Source organism: Aotus nancymaae, unplaced genomic scaffold (genome assembly GCF_030222135.1).
Source record: "Aotus nancymaae isolate 86718 unplaced genomic scaffold, 86718_ANA_hifiasm-v0.15.2.pri h1tg000007l, whole genome shotgun sequence".
Classification (NCBI taxonomy): Eukaryota; Metazoa; Chordata; class Mammalia; order Primates; family Aotidae; genus Aotus; species Aotus nancymaae.
Genome location: NW_026988418.1, coordinates 57627869 through 57649284, shown reverse-complemented (window position 1 = coordinate 57649284; position 21416 = coordinate 57627869). Strand labels below are relative to the sequence as shown.

At 40.1% G+C, this 21416-nt stretch overlaps 1 protein-coding gene across 2 annotated transcripts in view; it reads left to right on the top strand.

The window, feature by feature from the left end:
- The window catches only part of MAN1A2 (mannosidase alpha class 1A member 2), a 164466-nt gene extending 155240 nt beyond the window's left edge, over positions 1-9226 (top strand). For both annotated transcript variants that reach the window (XM_012458861.2, XM_012458863.2), the window contains exon 13: positions 3297-9226. In XM_012458861.2, the coding sequence (XP_012314284.1) occupies positions 3297-3429 (133 nt within the window). In that variant the 3' untranslated portion in view covers positions 3430-9226. The remainder of the gene's footprint in view (positions 1-3296) is intronic.
- The last annotated feature ends 12190 nt before the right edge of the window (positions 9227-21416 follow it).

The following is a 21416-nucleotide window of genomic DNA, read 5'->3' as shown; positions in this document are numbered from 1 at the left end:
TAGATGCCAAAATCCTTAACAAAAGACTGGCTAACCAAATCCAACAACATTTCGGAAAGGTAGTCCACCATGATCAAGTGGGTGTCATACCAGTGATGCAGGGATAGTTTAGCATATACAAGTCAATAAATGTGATACCCCACATAAATCACATGATCATCTCAAGGGATGCAGAAAAAGCATTTGACAAAATACAGCATCCCTTTATGATTAAAACTCTCAGCAAAATTGGCCTACAAGTGACATACATCAATGTAATAAAAGCCATTGGTGACAGACCCACAGCCAACATAATACTGAATGGGAAAAAGTTGAAAGCATTTCCTCTGAGAACGGGAACAAGACAAGGATGCCCACTCTCACCACTCTTCTTCAACATAGTACTGGAAGTACTAGCCAGAGCAATCAGACAAGAGAAAGAAATAAAGGGCTTCCAAATCGGTAAAGAAGAAGTCAAACTGTCGCTGTTAGCTGATGATATGATTGTTTACCTCAAAAACCCTGAAGACTCCTCCAGAGAAAACTCCTAGAACTGATAAAAGAATTCAGCAAAGTTTCTGGATACAAAATTAATGTACACAAATCAGTAGCTCTTCTATACAACAACAGCAACCAAGTGGAGAATCAAATCAAGAACTCAACCCCTTTTACAAAAGCTGCAAAAATAAAATACTTAGGAATATACCTAACCAAGGAGATGAAAGACCTTTGCAAGGAAAACTACAAAACTGCTGAAAGAAATCATAGATGACACTCATGGATGGGTAGAATCAATATTGTAAAAATGACCATACAGACAAAAGCAATATACAAATTCAATGCAATTCCCATCAAAATACCACCATCATCCTTCACAAACTAGAAAAAACATCCTGAAATTCATATGGAACCAAAAAAGAGCCCATGTAGCCAAAGCAAGACTAAGCAAAAAGAATAAATCTGGAGGCATCTCACTACCTGATTTCAAACTATACCTCAGGCCATAGTCACCAAAACAGCATGGTACTGGTATAAAAATAGGCACATAGAACAGTGAACAGAATAGAGAACCCAGAAATAAAGCCAAATAGTTACAGGCAACTGATCTTTGACAAAGCAAAGATAAACATGAAGTGGGGAAAGGACACTCTTTTCAACAAACGGTGCTGTGATAATTGGCTAGCCACATGTAGGAGAATAAAAGTGGATCCTCATCTCTCACCTTACACAAAAATCAACTCAAGATGAATTAAGGACTTTCAGACCTGAAACTATAAAAATTCTAGAACATAACATTGGAAAAACTTTTCTAGACATTGACTTAACCAAGGATTTCATGAACAAGAACCCAAAGCAAATGCAACAAAAACAAAGATAAATAGCTGGGAACTAAAGAGCTTTTGCACAGCAAAAGGAATAGTCGGCAGAGTAAACAGACGACACACAGAGTGAGAGAAAATCTTCACATTCAATACATCTGACAAAGGACTAATATCCAGAATCTACAATGAACTCAAATCAGTAAGAAAAAAAAATTAAAAAGTGGGCTAAGGACATGAATAGACAGTTCTCAAAGGAAGATAGACACATGGCCCACAAATATGAAAAAATGCTCTACATCACTAATGATCAGGGAAATGCAAATCAAAACCACATTGCGATACCACCTTACACCTGCAAGAATGGCCAAAATAAAAAAATCAAAAACAGTATATGTGAGTATGGACGTGGTGAACAGGAAACACTTCTGCACGGCTGGCGGGAATGTAAATTAGTACAACCACTATGGAAAACAGTGTAGAGATTCCTTAAAGAACCAAAAGTAGAACTACCATTTGATCCAGCAATCCCACTACCGAGTGTCTACCCAGAGGAAAAGAAGTCATTATTCAAAAAAGATACTTGCACACACATGATACTTGCACACACATGTTTATAGCAGCACAATTCACTATTGCAAAATTGTGGAACCAACCCAGATGCCTAGTAATCAATGAGTGGACAAAGAAACTGTGGTATATTTATATGATGGAATACTACTCAGCTATAAAAAGGAATGAATTAATGGCATTTGCAGTGACCTGGATAATATTGGAGACTATTTTTCTAGGTGAAGTAACTCAGGCATGGAAAACCAAACATTGTATGTTGTCACTGATATGTGGGAGCTAAGCTGTGAGGACATAAAGGTGTAAGAATGATACAGTGGACTTCGGGGGAAGAGTGGGAGGGTGGCAAGGGAAAAAGACTATAAATATGATGCAGTATATACTGCTTGGGTAGTGGGTGCACCAAAATCTCTCAGATCACCACTAAATAACTTACTCATGTAAGCAAATACCACCTGTACCCCAGTAACTTAAGGAAAAAAGAAATGAATGACAGCAGAGTCTTCATCAGAACCAATATTCCTCCTGAATGTAAATAGAACGAAACAAGATTTTGGCAAATCAAGTCTAACAACATATTAAATAGATAATACGTTATGACTAAGTGGGTTTATCCCAGGTGTGGAGGGTTGATTTAATGTTTGAAAATCAATCAGTTAACTAAAAAAAGATCACCTCAGTAGACATAGAAAAGTTTTATGGCAAAATCCAACATCCATTTCTGATAAAAAAAAAAATAAATAAATAAAACTCTCAGCACAGTAGGAACAGAAGGAAATTTCTTAACCTGATAAGGGCATATATGAAAAACCTACAGCTAATATATTGAATGTGGGCTGGGCGTGGTGGTGGCTCACACCTTAATCCCAGCACTTTGGGAGGCCAAGGTGGGCAGATCATGAGGTCAGGAGTTTGAGACCAGCCTGGCCAACATGATGAAACCCTGTCTTTACTAAAAATACAAAAATTAGCCAGATGTGGTGGCATGTGCCTGTAATCACAGCTAGGGAGACTGAGGCAGGAGGATTGCTTGAACCTGGGAGGCGGAAGTTGCAGTGAGCTGAGATTACACCACTGCACTCCAGACTGGGCGAGAGAGCAAGACTGTCTAAAAAAACAAAAAGGAAAATTGAATGTGTTACTCTAAGATCACGCTCTGCTCTCTTCACTACCCTGGCCGGAATGTTTTTTTTAACTATTTTATTTCAGCAGGTCTAGTTGTTCATCTTACTGGATTTCTTACACACTATGCTGAAACCTGTTGTCTTTGTGTTTAGATCATTTGGGGGACTGAGGTTTATTTCTGTGATATTTTTAATCAAAGCTGCTCAAAATAGGTTATTGGTTTTTTTCTGCCATTATAACTGAGCTCAGTTCATCTTGTTGAATTCTATTTGAAGCTCATTTTTCTCCCCTTTTTATTTTCAGATATTTGTATCTGCTGTTCTCTGGTGATGACCTTTTACCTTTAGACCACTGGGTGTTTAATACAGAGGCTCACCCTCTGCCTGTGTTACATTTAGCCAACACCACACTTTCAGGTAATCCTGCTGTTCGATGAAAGCAGTTCCAGAAGGACCATTCTCACCTGTGTTTTGTTTACATGGACCACTACAGAAATTCATCTGGAGAGGCGGCTTTTGAAAACCTGGACCTCTGTGTCAACATGACAGGGTGAAACTGTTCTCCCTAAGACTTTTCAACTTGTAGATATATCAGCTTTGAAATTATTCCATTTTATACCTGACCAAAAACATGTTCTGGTGTGTGTAGGACAGAGACCTGGAAGTGCTTTGATTGGTAATGAGGTGGTCTCATGAGAAATGATGCCTGGTACTACTGTATTGGTTTTTTAGAGTCCTGAAGTCTGGAGGCTAGACTTCCTGAAAGCAAGCCAAGAATAAAGAGCACCTTGCAGGATTTAAAGATGGCCTTTGGAACCAATTATATATATTTGTTTCCTCCTACAGTGGAGCAGCATTCAAATCAAATATTTACATATTGCTTATCCCTTTTTCTCCATTTTAATAATGGAATGAACTAAAAGAAACAAGAATGAAAGAATAGTTTAACTGCATCAGTAACAAGAAGACTCAAAAAAGAAACAGGAGTACCCATCCCTATCTGAATTTTCAAGTTCCCCATTGGATGACCAGACTGGCAACCATTTCAAATCCCAATCTATTTCATTGAAATTTCTTGGTTAAGTTTAATTTTCTCTGGGGGCATGATCTCACAAAGAATACTCTTCAAGTCTTTTTCTCCATGTGGAATCATTGAAACTGATATTTATCATAATCACCACTTATGAGCCTGAGTTTGGGGTTTTGTGCATGTAGTTCAGTCTAATGTTGGTAGCATGACAGAAAGTGGGAGAAATGCCGCAGTTTGTTGCCTTGAAACCTCTTCTAAGAGCAATCCTTTGTTTTGTTAGTACATTATTTTTTCCAGACCATCACATCTACCACGTAAATTTTATCAACTTTAATCTCATAATAAAGTTAGGAGAGTCACTCAACTTATTACTTTATTTATGTGGCTTGGCAAAAAAATCTCTGTACCATTAGGCAGCTCTAAATTTGCCTTGATAAGCTAAATTACTTTTATAACTTACTAAAGCAAAACAAACACAGTGAAACTTTCTTGTTCTATCTGGAATGGGGGGGTCGTTTATTTATAATCTCATCAGATGAGTGAGTTGTTCACAGATATTGTATGTTTTTTTAATTTTCTCCAAGAATATTTACAGAAATAATCAGAATAGTTTCAAAATTTTCAGTGATAAAAGAGTGGTGTAATTAATCATATTACACTAAAATTGGGTTACATCTAAGGGACTTTATCTTACTATCAGTAGGTTTTGCATTGCCATTTCTTTTTAAATAAACTACTAGTTCTTTATATTTTGGCAAAAAGAACTTAAATTTTATCAGAAATTATAAGATAAATATCTAGTGCTTATAAATTTTCTGTCCTTAAATTTATGTGACAGTGCAAGATACATTTTTGCTCTTTTCGTTTAATATAGACATCTTCCATTGACATTAATAAAAGATAGAAACTAATTATAATTAGTATAATATTTACTCTGAATTTGAAGATTACACGAAACCAAGTTTGTACGAGATGCCCACCTTGGAATTCTGAAGGCTTATTTTCTTGTTTGATAGCATTTGTTTTTAAATTAGCTTTTAGATATAAGTTGGGAAAGGATTTAATTAATACATTATTTTCTAAGGTGGATCATCTTATACCACAAATCATTAATTTTGACAGTTCTGCTGATGATCCATAAATGATAACCACTGCAAAATTTTTCAGTATACATAGAAAATAAGGATGCAGGGCCAGTTACAATAGTCCTTAAGAGAGTTAAATTATAGCACATGTTTTGACATTTGTAATATCTTTTACTACTTGAACATTTAAATTTCTAGATGAGAAGATATACATATTACTGTAACTGTAGAAGGGAAAAGGCAAAGTATTTGGTTCTTAAAAACAGTTAGCCTTCCTCATCAAAGTAGCACAAGCCCACGTATGAATCACTAAGAAAAAGTGAAAAACTTGAATTGGCAAAGACCCAGAGCAGCAGTGCAGATGGCAATGAACTCTGAATTCTCTTTCACCTTGTTTAGAAGAATGCAGAGTTAAGGGACCTTCTTAGTTCCCCAGGAACTTCTCAAGGGATAAGGAGACAGAACCCATACTCCCAAGTGCCCTATTTGTATTACTTAGATGACTGGAGCTTAAGAGAAGACAGGGAAGTATACAAGCAGAGTCCGTTCTGGTACAAGCAAAGAATTTGACAGGGACAATGGAAGGGTCTTCTTCACCACTCCCTACCTTCTGTGTGATGGAAAGACCAGAGCTTATGAAAGTACTTCGATTTTTTTCTTCTCCTGAATACCAAAGGCAATTAAAGTCAGCTACAAATGACTTGGCAGTGTCATGTTTTATTTTTGTAATAGATTTTTAAATTATTTCCTTCAAGATCAGTTCTCATCCCATATAATGCTTAGCTTCCAAGAGTATTCTTTACTTCTGTCTTTTACAGCTCTTTGCATTTTGTAGACCTTAATACTCAGGTTAAATATTCATTGCATTTATAAGACCTTCTGCAAAGAACCCAGAAATGGTCCTTTCCAGGTGCCTCTTCAAAGAGCTGACACCTTACCTGTGCCTTTGGCACAAATGTGCAGAATACCTAGGTCAGTTGGTGCATAATAGAAAAAAATAGGAATTTTGAACACTCTTCTGTCCTCTACGTTTATTTCTCTTCATTTTAAATTCACACTTTTTACGTTAAACCAGATTTTTTTTATTCAACCAGTATTTAGTTGTTAAGACAATGGGGCCCTAACCAAAAAGAAGTCTCATCTCACAAAAATATGTCCCCAGTCAGGTGGTTTTTACTTTCTTGTGGGTTGCACATTTTATATCTCTCTGACACCAACGTATTCCTGACTTTAAGCAGATGTTTATATGTAAAAGTAAAACCTTGGTATCGAAGGAATGCATTCTTTTCATGGAGTATTGACCCTGATCCTCTATGATGTCATCTAGGGCAACTCAGGGCTATACTTGGTAGATTTTAACCAAGCAGTTTGAAATCTTAATCATCCTCTCATCCTCTCCACTCTCCATTGCCAAAGTCTTTGTCAGAACTCCAAATTTGTTGATAAAAGATTGTGTTTGCCATTCTCATTACAATGCAGTTTCTCCTTAAGCCTGGAATTTTTTTAATAAGTGCATGAGTAAATGAGAGGATGAGTGAACGAACATTAATGAAGTATCTAATATGTGCCAAGCATTGTGCCTGGCACTTCCAATCATTAGAATGTTTTATGTGATTCCATAGCATTTTCTGTATGAGAGTAGTTCACAACATTTTAAATGTTTCCAATATGAATTGTGTTACAAAATTCTTAATTTTATATTTCATATAAATTAAAGAGGAAAAAGAAAAGGTTTATAATATGTTTTAAAACAATGTGTTACTATATAATACTAACTATAATTGTAGTTAATAAGTAAAATCTCTTGAAAATGTCAAAGAAATATTTATGATGCAACTTTGACTAAAATATTTACTTTAGAAATAAAAACATTCTTATTTTGCTCTATCATTTTAATTGCATAATTAAAAAGCAGTGTTTTATAGAAATGCTGGTTATTTTATATTCAAAAAGATTTTGCCATATAATTCATGGGTAAAACTTGCAGTTGTGAATTGTCTTTGCTCTGATATGGGCCCTATTAATAGTCCCATACTGTTAAATATAAAGAAAAATATACTAAAATATTTCCAAGTTCCAAACAACAGTTCCTAATAATAGCATTTTGAGTTATTATTTTTCTTTAGAATTCCTTATACACAAATTGGCTAGCTCCTATCTTTTCCACTCTTTACATATATATATATATGATCTATGTATGTATATAAATACAGTTATACACAGGTAAATTTTTAATACTTTTTGTTAATAAACAGCTGAAAATGGTTTTGGCTGCGCAAATTATAAGCAGAATATTTGAGTATATATGATATGAAGCTATTTTAATCCATTTATTCTGGATCAATAACACTGATAAAGATGATTTTCTGTTACTTTGGCTCATTCAGATCATGATGGAGATGCTCTTTTTGATCTGTAACTGATCAGCAAGCTTTCAGATAATATTTTAGGCTATGGGAGTTAAACAATCTCTTTTATTACTCATTTCTGCTGTTGAAGTGTTGAAAACAGGTATAGATACTATGTAAAGAATGGGTGTAGCTGCGTTCCAGGAAAACTTTATTTACAAAAGCAGATGGAGGGCTGGATTTGGCCCATGGGTCACAGTTGGTGACCCCAATCCCAAGTTTAGTTTGTGTTAGACCCTCTAACCTTTGATCTATGTGTTTTCTCTCTGTTTTGACTTGCACAATTCATTTTTAAATCAAAAAGATGTGTGTATGTATGATTGTGTATATTTGTATAACCTAAAACTATATATTTTGTTGTCTTGAAAGTAGATACACTCCTCCTGGAGTCTGTTCAGGTTTCATAATGATTGACTACAATGAAAGAGGCAGAACGGGGTTAGGGAAGGTAGGTGTGCTATCAGCCATTATCTTCGCCTTGTTATTTAATGCCATAATTTCAGAATCTCTGTGTAAAAGGAAGGTCTGTGTATTGTCAAAATACTATATTCTCCAAGTTCTGCTCCTTGACCCTAGGACCGGGATTCTGGATTGCTGGAGCTGCAGAAATTCATCCACTTGGATACTCTTAGAGCTCCACAACAAGAGTGTGATAGAACGTCTGATCTTTGTGCTGCAGAAAGCAAACTTTTGAAGAATTCTGAGCAATAGAAAATGGGTTATGTGACTCATCTATTTGGCAGCCACTATCCCTTTTTTAGACTGCAGAACAGTACTGCCCCTGTTACCTCTAGAATAGCCTGAATCTGATGAGTACAGAGAAAAGATGTATCCAAAAGGAGAATCCCTTTCTCTTGCATAACTCTCCTCAATTCCTTTACAAGTTAATAGCATTATTTCAGAAGTCAATATGCATCATTTTTCAACTAAATCATACCTCATCCTTAAACTTCCACTATTTAACAGCTAATCCGTTTCAAACTTGGTTTGAGCCCAGTAATTGCAGAACTCATAAAATTGCTCGTGAAATTACACACCACATTACTAGCATATACGTTGCAGTGCACCAGTCATTCTAATAGATAATAGAGTTTTCTTTAAGAAGTTTATATTTTACTATTTGGGGAAATTTTAGAGGAGGGGAAGTCTGTATTCAGAATGATAGAGGAGCGGAGACTTACTGTCTCTCTTCCACATTGTAGATGAGCTGCCTTTCCAAGTCCAACATGCTGTAAGATTGCTTCAGCTCAGTGTGAATATAAGTGTGGGAACTTAAACACGTACACCCATACCCACACATATTAATACGCAGAGGATTTTAAACAGTTGCAAAAGTCTTGTGGTTATTTGATTTCTACAGAATTCTACTGCAAGATGTATACCGGAAAACCTAATAAAGATAAGCTTGGTTCTTTGTTGGGAAAAATATTTTTAAAGAAAATTCAGAAATTCTTGCTGACTAAAAGTATCTTCAATTTTAATTACTGGATTTGGAGGTTGAAATGCCATCCTTCAATCTCACTGGTCTCAAATTCGTTGATAGATTTTTTTTTTCCTAAACTAATAAGTGGGGTAAGTATAGCCTCCTAAATTGGTACCCACTGGCTGCTCCTGAACTGGTTTCCAGTCATGTCCTCTAGTATGTGATTTTTACAAATTAAAGGTAATATTGTATATTGAAGTTCAAATAAAGATGTTCTTTAAGTGAAAAGTCTTTTGTTCAGCCTTCATTTTTACCCACTGATGACAGGTCGGTTGCTTCCTGTGTACAGAAGAGCAGCTTTGGGTTTTGCGGTAACTGGTAGTCTTCAGTGTCTCTTTCAGAGTATTTCTTTTGGATCAGCTAATCTTTACATTCTTGTTGTTACAGAAAGATGAAGAGTTTGGTTAGAGAGTCGTTTTTTATGCCAACTGATTTTGAGAAAACAAATCATAGACCTATGTGACAACCTTACACTGTTACTGTGATGTTATCTCTAAGACCTAGTCCAGTCCAGCCTCTGAGATCATCAAGCTTAAAGATTGCCTCAGTCACCAGACCTCATTCTGTCATGTTAAAATCTGACCTGACCCTTCTTAAGTGATTCTTGGGCAAATATAGCCTCAAAAGACTTGAGCAATAGGATCAGCTCAACTATAGATAGTGGTTTAGTCTGTCAATACTGTAAAAGCACAGGATATTTAAAACCCTGCACCCAGGGAACATCAAATAAGGTAGTTGTAAAAACCTTCTGAACTAATAGCCAATTTACATCCTTCATGTGTTAATTCTTCCCGGCACAGTGAATTTCAACTTGATCAAAATTTTAGACTAAAATTACATTGTGAATGTATCAAAATTAATTGCAGACTTATATTTTCTGGAGCAACTAAAACTAAAACAGACCAGAAAAAAAATTAAAAAATAAGGAGCTCTAAGTGACTATAGTTTGATAAAATCTAGGCTTCTCTTTGTCAGATAGCTGGAATATTCATCTTTATTTCATTGGATTGCAAAGGAACTGTCATCATGCAAATAGCATTCAGAATGGTTCAGGTACTAAGCCTGCACCTTTTTCTTGGTTGACCTAACAAGTTTCTTTTGTTGTTTTTTATTATGGTAAAATATATCTAACATAAAATTTGCTCTTTTAACCATTTAAGTGTACAATTTGATGTCATTAGTAATTACATCAGCAATGTCGTGCAACTGTTGCCACTACCCATTTCCAGATTTTTCACCATTCCACACAGAAATTCTGTAACCATTGAGCAATGACTCCCCAGTGCTCCCTTTCATCCCCCAACTCCTGGTGTATTAGTCCGTTTTCATGCTGCTAATAAAGACATACTGCTACTGGGTAATTTATAAAGAAAAAGAGATTTAATGGACTCAGAGTTTCACATGGCTAGGGAGGCCTCACAATCATGGTGGAAGGCAAAGGAGGAGCAAAGGCATGTCTTACATGGCAGCAGGCAGGAGAGCTTGTGCAGGGGAACTGCCCTTATAAAACCATCAGATCTCATGAGATTTATTCACTATCACAAGAACAGCAGGGGCACAAGCTCACTGCCATTATTCAATCACCTCCTATCAAATCCCTCCCACAACACGTGGGGATTATGGGAGCTACAATTCTGGATGAGATTCAGGTGGAGACACAACAAACCATGGCACCTGGTAACCTTAAATCTACTTTCTAAGACAAATTTCTTAACACTACTAAATCTTAATCTCACCTCAAAAAGAGGGATAATACAGGATTTTTAGCAGAATTAAATGAGAAAAATCCAGGCACCTAGCCCAAATTTAGCTTAAAGCTTTAGGTGTTCTAAAGTATTTTTGTTAGCAGATTGGAGTAATCATTTCTAAAGGAATAGAAAAAAACATAAAGAAGGGCAATTAAGGCAGTGAAGAGCCAAGAAAACCATCTATACCTTCTCATTTTAGGCACAAGGAAACAAACCCAAAAGGGAGGGTAAGATGAAGGCATTAGATGATCTTTAAGATAGTCTTTCAGTGTTATCGTTCTATGAAATAAGACATGTAGTTTTTTTGTGGTTATAAAAAAAAGTTTAATATGCAAATACATCAATAATGCATGTGAACCAAGCAGTTTAAAAACTGTAGAGCAGAAGTCATTTTTTGTTAGATACACATCAAAAAATATATACAAAAAGTTAATAGCAGTTATCTTTGTGTGGTAAGGATTTAAGATTTTTTTGCAATTTCCTTGTTTAACTTAAAATTGTTTTTATTAGGTATGATAAAATATTCCCATTCTAAGTGTATTATTAAATGATTTTTAGTAAGTTTATAGAATGTACAACCATCCCACAGTCCACAGAGATCCCACATATTCATTTGTAGTCAGTCTCCATTTTCATCCCAGCCACTGGTAACCACTGGGCTGCTTTCTGTCTGTAGATCTGCCTTTAACTGGACATTTCATACTAATGAAATCAAACAATATGTGATCTTTTGCATCTGGCTTCTTTAACCTCGCATAACATTTTGCATTTAAGGTTTAGCAACACTGTAGCAACTCTCAAGAGTTATTCCTTTTTACTGCTGAAAAAATTTCATTATATGGATATACCATATTTAATTTATCTGTTCACTAATTGATAGACATTTGGATTGTTTCCAGTTTTTGGTTATTATGAATGATGCTGTTAAGAATATTTGCATACAAGTCTTTGGGTGGATACATGTCTGAGTCATATGGTAAAGCTATGTGTAACTTTTCAAGAAATTACCACACTGTCTTCCATAGTACTGTTTTTACATTCTCACTAGCAATGTATGACGGCAAGGATACCAGTTTCTCCACATCCCACTAATACTTGTTACTGTTTTTTTATTATCTCCTTTTTTTATTAGAAGCATTTTAATGGATGTGAAGTTGTATCTCACTGTGCTTTTAATTTTCATTGCTCAAATAACTACTGGCATTGGCCATCTGTGATAGTAGCTGTTCATGTCTTTGGTAAAATGTCTCTTCCAATATTTTGCCCATTTTAAAAATTGAATTGTCTTACTGAGTTATAAGAGTTCTTTGTATATTCTATATTTTCTCTAAGGTTGGGGTTTGTCTTTTCCATGTTTTACTGGTGTCTTTGACATGCAAAAGATTTTAATTTTAATGGAGTGCAGTTTATCAATGTTGTCTTCTATGGATTGTGCTTTCTTTCATAATCCAAAGTCACTAAGAGTTTAGACCTATTTTTTTAAAGTTTTATAGTTTTAGCTCTTACATTTAGGTCTCTGATTCATTTTGAGTTAATTCCTCATGAATATGAAGGTCTAACAATGGTTTGGGCCTTAATATCCAATTATCACAGTATTTATTGAAAAAGAGTATTCCTTTCCTATAAATTGCTTTGCCATCTTGGTGAAATATCCACTGACATTAATTTCTGGACTTTTAATTTTGTTCCATGGATATATGTATTTTCGTATTCCAGGTCCACACTATGTTGATAACTGGCTTTAGATCAGTAGTTCTCAGCCAGAGGGTGATTTTGCCCTTCCTCCCTTCAGGGACATTTTGCAATGTCTGAAAACATTTTTGAGTGTCATGACTGGGGGTAGGGGGTGATTCTGGCATCTAGTGGGGTAGAATTCAGGTACTTTTTTTCCCGAAAGTGGGTCACTCTTCCCTGTTTCTTTGCGTATCTTCCAATTTTTTTGTTGAAAACTGGACATGACTGAGGAACTCTGGGTTCCGATCTGATCTCTCTGACCCAGGGAGGTGGTAGTTGTTGCAACTGCTGTTCTGTTTGTTTAGTGATTGGTGCAGACTAATTCTTTGGAGGCTCTTTTCCCCATGTTGCATCATCATTGATGTCTTTGCTTAGTTTTGTATCTTTAAAATCTTGTTATATTTTTTTAAGCCTGGCGTCCAAGGAGTCAGCCCTGTGTCAATATGGTTCAGTGGTCAGCTAATGATTTGTCAGAGGTTATACCCAAATACCTTTGGCTAGGAAAGGCTTCTACACGTTGCCAGTGGATCCACGTGTAAGCTGGAGAACACATTCAAAGTTTGTGCAGTTGACAAGTCTTCCCAGGTTCCACTTCACCCAAGGCCTCATGTCCAAGGCCTCACATTTAGGCAGGAATGTTTGGAGGTAGCTAGGGCTTTCTCTGGTTCCTCTTAAATTGTGCTCCACCTTGTCCTTGCATGCATCCTTCCATGCCACCAGAGATAGGTGGCAACTACACTGTGGCCATCTCATTCCACGAATCTCCCTCTTAAGTTTCTGGCTTGTCTGCCAATGTCTTGCTTGGCCCAACCAGAACCAAAACCTCAGGCTAGCTGCACTGGCCTTTCCCGTTCATTTGCTACTCAGATTCCTTTCATTTCTAACAATGACCAGGAGCACTGAGTTTTTCTGCATTCCACTCCAAATCAAGTAATCCCCTCACAACTTGTCCTGCCCTGGTAGAGCTGCCACGCAGATGGAACTGGAAGGGGAGAAGAGCAGCTCGGGGCTAAAACACCGCAGACACACTGTTCTTACCTGCTTTGAAAGTTTTTCTTGAATAAAAACTTCTCAATTTGTTGTATGCCTTTGATCAATTTCCAGAATCCTAAATGGTTTGGGTTTTTTAATTGTCCATGTTATTCCTTTTGAGGGAAATGATTTGCTGAGCTTCTCACTCTGCCATTTGCCATTCCAGAAATGAATAGATAGATGTGTATATAGATACCTTTATTCATATTCTTTATAAGTTCCTCTATAATTTTCAGCCTTCTTAAAGCTTTACTCTCCCCATCTGAAAGGCCTTTATCCATTTCCAGCAAAGTCCTGCTCGTCTTTCTTCACAAGACTAAAGACTTTCACAGAACCTTTCCTGATTTCCCAGACTTTGAGCGGTTCTTCCATGTTTGTACATCCGTAGTTGTTCATAACTTCCACAACTCCTCATATTCTGCCTTCTAATACTCATTTGTGGACATGTCTTTACATCTTCTACTAGATTAAGGACGTAGACAGTATCTTAGTCATCTTTTTATTCCTTTTAACAACAAATTTGTTGAATAAACAGCCCAGTTCTCAGAGCTGATACTCTTCCACCAGGCCAGGCTGCCCCATTTAAGGGTGACTACAGTCCATTATTACTCTTGACTCTGAGTTTTCTATCAACAAAAACTTTACCAAAGCCATAAAGACTAAGAAAAGTCTAAACCTTATGAAAGAGGAATGCCATGTATTGCTTCTGTTTTCTGCAAATGTAGAAAATACACAGCAAACAACAATTCACAGAGTGTCAGGAGGGCCTAGTGTCAGGGATCCTTAATTAGTCAGGAATCCAAAATCGCCATCCTTGGTCTTCCCTGACTGACTGGTTGTGAGGCCTTAGGCAAGTTATTCAGCTTCTCAGACCTCAGTTTATTTTCTGTGAAACAGGACTGGACTAGAACATTGGAACGTAATTCATGAGATCATTAATATAGTTATTCCACACGTTTTTTGAGCTTTCACCTACTGTTTGCCAGAAGTTCTCTTGGGCTTCAGGTATACAGAAATCAAAATAAAATCTCTACCCTCAAACAGGACTGCCTTGCTTAATGTTGTGGCAAATGCTCTAAGAGGTGTGCTTTCAGTATGATATGGGTAGAGTAGGATCCTAATCAAGTTTAGCATAGATTGGGAGGGAAGAGGATAATCAGGAAAGGCTCTTGAGGTAACTGACACTGGAACTGAATTTTAAGAGGTGACTGAATTAGAAAACAAGGGGAAAAAGCTATTTGATAAGGCAGAGATACCTGAAGAAGGGGCCAGGGCTTTGAGAGCCAAGGCACAGGTTGGGAGACTGGCCTTGAACTTGGACAAGAACATCCATTTTACTGAGAGCCATAAGACAGCCCTTCCTGTAGCTCTTAACAGGTGGGGACACTGGCCTGGAACTTGGACAGGGACATCCATTTTACTGAGAGCCATAAGACACCCTTCCTGCAGCTCTTAAACGCCTTCAGTGGGGGTCCAACAGGGGTACCTACCAAGATCTTCAAGAGTGATTCTCCCTTCTAAAAGTCCGGTTCGGTCCTCCGCCAGTACCAAAGAGCCCATAAGATGCAAAAGTGAATGTTACTTACGAGGTTAAGGGACTCCCCGGGAATAGATTTCAAAAATACTCATCACTCCAAAACTTCCAGTGAATCAAAATCAATGTCTTTAAAGGAAGGCAGTCATGTTTTAAAGGAAAAGGGAAAGTCTTTTTAGTCTTGTTTGTAAAACATTTCATCACTGACTTGGTTCCAGTGGAGGCTGTGGAGGCCCCAGCAGGCTGCTGGTATGGTAGGCTTGCCTGAACAACTATACAGAATGGATTTGGTGTGGGCTCCGTAATCTCAAACAGTTCAGCATTTAAGAGTCTAGAAATAGATGCCACTAGAGGGCGGTAATATCTTTCTCTTTCCTCCCTTTCCTTCCTCTCCCCTTTCCCCTTCTCTCTCTCTCTTTCCTCTCTCTCCTGTCTCCTCTCCCTCTCCCTCCCAGGATCAGCTGATTGAAGCCTGGGAGGCTGGAGATACAGTGAAACACCTTGCTTAAGTTTGTCAATACAGCCTGCTGCTGGATGACAGTAGGGTGCAAGGCTCTTGGTTGTTGAGGCAAGCCTACCATACCAGCAGCCTGCTGGGGCCTCCACAGCCTTCACTGGAACCAAGTCAGTGATGAAACGTTTTACAAACAAGACTAAAAAGACTTTCCCCTTTCCTTTAAAATGTGACTGCCTGCCTTTAAAGGCATTGAGCTAATAGGAAAGACTTAGTAGAAGATGAAAAATACAATCTCGTGACAAGAGTAGCCTAGAATTCTGATTTGAACCCTACGAATGATTTTAGCTCATGTAGAACAATAGGTGTGTTGTGGAATAGTATATTTCCTGATATAAATTGTAGTTTCCCATAGTTGTTAGGCCATAACTCTGCCTAAGTCCTTTTGAAATTATTTTTCTTTAAACATTTGTGGAATATATATGTACCAAAAACTGTGTGAGACACTGGAGATCCAGAACCAACCATGACATTTAACTCCGGAGCCTCCGAGCCAGAAGAAGAGATGGGCAAGACGAAGATTATGTTTTGCTAGTAAAGGTGTGTAGGAGCATAGAAGGAAGATGAGCCGGGGAACAAGGGAAGTGAATTGACCTCAGTAAGGGTGAAGTTAGGGGACGGAATTGAACCTTTTGAAGTAGGGAAGAGCTACGTGGTGGTGAAGTTAGAGTGGTGAGGAATTTATAACTCAAGCTTTCAGAGAGGAATTATCCATTTGACTGAAATTTCAGCAATGAGAAGTTTGTAGGATGTGACAGGCGTCTAGCTGCAACACGCGAGGGAGAGGCAGTCTAGGAAAAGGAGACATTGACGGCACTGAGGCAAGGAGGGCACTGCAGTTTACAGCACCCAGTCCTTCCAGGCAGGGCTGCAGAAGCACAGTGCATGACCCATTCAACAAGAGCAAGAGGCTGGAGCAGAATGAGCTAGGGGAAGGTAGAGGAGACCAGCGAAGTAATAGGGCCCCATCTTGGAAGACCCTGTGGTCCCTTGTCAATAGTTTGACTTTTGGCCAGGTACGGTGGTTCGTGCCTGTAATCCCAGCACTTTGGGAGGCTGAGGTGGGAGGTTCGCTTGAGCCCAGGAGTTCGATACCAGCCTTGACAACATAGGGAAACCCTGTCACTACTAAAAATACAAAAAAAAATTAACCGGGTATGATGCATACCTGTAGTCTCAGCTACTGGGGAGGCTGAGGTGGGAGAAGGCTGGAGGTCGAGGCTGCAGTGAGCCTTGATGGCGCCACTGCACTCCAGCCTGGGCGACAGAGTGAGACCCTGTCTCAAAAAAAGAAAGATTTGACTTTTTTTTTTTTTTTTTGAAACACAGTTTCGCTCTTGTTACCCAGGCTGGAGTGCAATGGCGTGATCTCAGCTCACCGCAACCTCCACCTCCTGGGTTTAGGCAATTCTCCTGCCTCAGCCTCCTGAGTAGCTGGGACTACAGGCACGCGCCACCATGCCCAGCTAATTTTTTGTATTTTTAGTAGAGACGGGGTTTCACCGTGTTGACCAGGATGGTCTCGATCTCTTGACCTCGTGATCCACCCGCCTCGCCCTCCCAAAGTGCTGGGATTACAGGCGTGAGCCACAAGATTTGACTTTTATACCAAGCAAAATAGAAACCCGGGGAGACTGAGCACAGTTGTGACGTGATCTGCTGTTTTCAAAGGGTCACTCCGGCTTCTGTGTGGAAAACAGATGGTAGGGAGCCATGATGGGACAAGGGACACCAGTTTGGAGGCTACCGAGATAATTCAGGTGAGGAATGCTGGTGACTCAGACCAGTGGTGAGGGAGAGCAACAGTGGTCTATATTTTGAAGATAAAGCTGACGTGATTGATTATGGGTATGTAATAGAAAATGTCTGACTCTAGTGTGTTTGAGCTATTGAAGAATGCAGTGACCATTTTTGAATGGGGAAGATTAAGATCGAGGAGGGGTGCAATGAGGAGTTTGTTCTTGAACATGTTAAATTTTAATTTCTTATTAAACATCCAGCTGTTTACTGAGAGTAGTTAACCCTGTGAACCTGGAGTTCAGAAGAGAGTTGGGCTGTAGACACAAATGTGGGCAATTGTCAAGGTATAGCCTTGTAGACCTGCGATCCCTTAGGGTAAGCCACTTAGAGGCTGAGAAAAGAAATCACCCAAGGGCCAAGTCCTGAGGCCGTCCAGTGTTTAGAGGTCTGTGGGATAAGAAGGGAGCAGAGAAGATCAGAGAGAGCCAAGAGGCTGGATAGAGAACCCAGAAACCAAGGAGAGGGAGTGAGCCACTGATAGGTTAAGTAAAGTGAGTCCTGAGAATTGGATTGGGTTTGGCAACATGGCGATGACCGGTGATCTTGACAAAAACTGTTCTGTGGAATGAGGGGGCAGAAGCCAGCTCAGAGGAGTTTCAAGAGGAAGTGGAAGAAGAAGAGGTAGAGACGATGAGTGTAAACAGCCCTGTACAGGAGTTTCACTTTCAGTGAGGAGCATAAAAATAGGTGGTAGCCAGGAGTGAGAGGATCGAGAAGAGATTTTCTTTTGGAGCGTGATATTACAACCTATTTCTATTCTGATGGGAATACTCCCTCAGAGAGGAAAAGTCTGGTGTTGCAGGAGAGAGGTTAATTGCAGGAAACACGTCCTTAGGTCGGAGGTGGGCGTGGCCTTGGCGGTGGGCGTGGCCTCACGAGCGCTTGGAAGCCGAGCACCTGGGAAGAAAAGCAGGTAGTGGGAGGGGCTGCACTGGGGAGTTCTCTTCTGATTGCTTCTATTTTCTCAACAAAATAGGAAGTAAGATTATTAAGAGAGGGAATGGGGAGACGATGTGAGCATTTAAGGTGAAAGAACATGAGAAAAGGGATTAGAAATAGTTTTATAGGAAAATGGCAGTTCCAAGGAGTAGGGAAACTGCCTATTTTATTTTCTGGCAGACTGGACTATTAATGTTACCTATGGACTTTCCGCCAACCCTCCCACCGAGGACAACTTGAAAAGCCAAATAAATCTTAAAAACAAGGCCAGGTGCAGTGACTTATGCCTGTGATCCTAGCACTTTGGGACGCCGAGGCAGGTGGATCACCTGAGGTCAGGAGTTCAAGACCAGCCTGGCCAACATGGCAAAACCCCGTTTCTACTAAAAACACAAAAATTAGCCAGGTGTAGTGGCATGCGCCTGTAATTCCAGCTACGGAGGCAGGAGACTTGCTTGAACCCGGGAGGCAGAGGTTGCAGTGAGCCAAGATTGCACCACTGCACTCTAGCCTGGGCAACAAGAACAAAACTCCATCTCAAAAAAACACAAAAATTGTAAAACAAAAAGGTAAATCTTTTAAAATCATTGAAGAACTAAAAGCTAGTGAAGGATCACCAGACCAAAATCTAGGAGAAATGACCCCAAAGAAGTAAACTGCCCAGCATTCCAGGCTACCTTGACCTGAAGTTGTTAATAAGGAAGAAACATCTGGGACACTGTAGTTAGCCCCGCACCTGCACTCCCAGTCCAATTCATATGTCTATGGGATGCTCTAGAAAGAGGAACAAGGTAGAGCCCCTGCCTTATAATCTGGTGGGCTTGAAGAAGGGGAAGCCAGGAAGTTGCCCGTGAAGGCCCCAGTGTAAATGCACATGTGACCTGGAGATTGGATTGTTTGTTTTATCTTATCCATCTTAGGAAGCAGAAAGCAGTATGGCAAAAGGAGAGGACCCCAGATGAGGAAGGAAAAGAAGGCTGGGTATGGTGGCTCACGCCTGTAACCCAGCACTTCAGGAGGCTGTGGTAGGAGGATTGCTTGAGACCAAGAGTTTGAGATCAGCCTGGACAACATGGTGAGACCCTGCCTCTACAAATAGTAAGAAATTAGCCGAGCATGGTGGCTCGCACCAGTAGTCCTAGCTATGCCAAAGACCGAGGCAGGAGAATTGCTTGAGCTATCATCGCAGCTGCAGTGAGTGATGATCATGTCTCTGCATTCCAGCCTAGGCAACAGACTGAGACCTTGTCTTTAAAAATGAAGAAGACAGACTTAGGAGGGGAGCAGCCATAGAGTTGTCCAGGGATTCTTCACATGGGCCTCCAACCACAGCACAGTTGTGCTAACTTGGGAGCAGGGAGCTACAGACAGCAGCAGCCTCCAGCTGGCACCCCAGGATCTTGTATCTGATACTGCACTTCAGAGGTTCCCTGTCCTCACAGGGAGATATCAGTCTAGCCCCTCCACATTGTTCTAGCCTCATCACCCACCACTTGCTGCTTCCCAGCTCACACTGTTCCAGCACCAAAATGGGGGGCTCAGTTGGCTGATGGGGAAGAGAAATAGACAGGGCCGCAGGAGCCAGAGGGACAAAGAATGTGCACATGTGGGGTGTACAGGCAGGCGGAGGAGGGGAGGATGTGAAGCTGGCGTTGTTTGTAAGAGTGCAAGGATCTATGTGTACGTGTGGTTATGTATCATAGGGGTTACTGTCGTGGGTGGCCCCCAACCCTCTCTGCTGGAGTCCCACCCCACTTGACTATGCAGCCAGGTTTACGTAATGGAGTCCCCCAGAAAGCTGGGCTTAGCAAAAGGCACTTCAAGTGAGAAAGAGCAAAGCCAAAGGTAGCCAGCTAAGCCCTGTAAGGACCCAAAGCAGCAGCCACCTCCAGGCAGCATCACTGAGGAGGCAGCCTGATGAGGCTTTGGGCTGTCTGTCAGGGTTCTTCAATGCAAGGAGAAAAAACCAACTCTGACTACTTGTATAAAAGGTGTTTATGGAAGGATATATGGAGGCTCAGATAGTCTACAGAAAGACAGAGACCTAGGCTTGGAGAATAGGCAGACGGCAGGGGTTCCAGAGGCCAGGCCACAGAAACCCCCAGTTGGGGGCCATTGCCAGACAGCCCCATTGCTGGACCACCCCAGACCTGTTCTTAGTGTCCCTTTGCTTTACAGCCTCGTGCAAGGTTTGCAGTTTGTATCTAGGTGAACAGTGTAGAAGGGTCCAGTTGCTCGCTTGGGCTGCCTGGGAGAGAGAGCTTTCTGCCCATTGAGACTCACATAGTAAGCAGGTTTCCCTAAAATTTGGAAGGCCGTTTAGGTGCAAGCAAGCAAAAATAACAACAGGGCCAGGCACAGTGGCTCACGCCTGTAATCCCAGCACTTTGGGAGGCTGAGGCAGGCAGATCATAAGGTCAGGAGATCTAGGTCATCCTGGCCAACATGGTGAAACCCCATCTCTACTAAAATTCAAAAAATTAGCCAGGCATGGTGGTGCACGCCTATAGTCTCAGCTACTCAGGAGGCTGAGGCAGGGGTATCAGTTGAACCTGGGAGGTGGAGGTTGCAGTGAGCTGAGATTGTGCCACTGCACTCCAGCCTGGGCGACCAAAAAAACAAAACAACAGCGAAGACAAACACACAGGGTTCAAAGCCCAGGTCTGCGGCATATTCACTGTGTGATCTTGGGCCACAACTATAACATCTCTTTCCGAACCTCAATTTTTCCATCTGAAAAATGAGATAATGAGACACTTTTACAGAGTGGTTGTGGTTGTAAAGATTAAATAGCTTGTCCCACATGGCATCACTAGGCCTGACCAGCTGAGGCTCAGCCCCTCCTTCCTTCTGGAACAGCTTGTCCTGCTGGACTGGAGTCTGGGACAGAGGAGTCCAGGACTTCACTCACAGTCACCACTTGGCCCCAGCCTTGCTCACCACCGTCCAGTCTACCATGACTTTTGTAAGTGGAGGGCAGCTGCCGCATGTCCTGTGAAGACTGTAAATCTTTCTACACCTCATGCTTTTCTCATTCAGCTTAGCCATAACACCCTTGCATGTCAAGCCTTTCTAAAACGCCAGGCCCTCTGCTAATCACACTGCAGACATCATCTC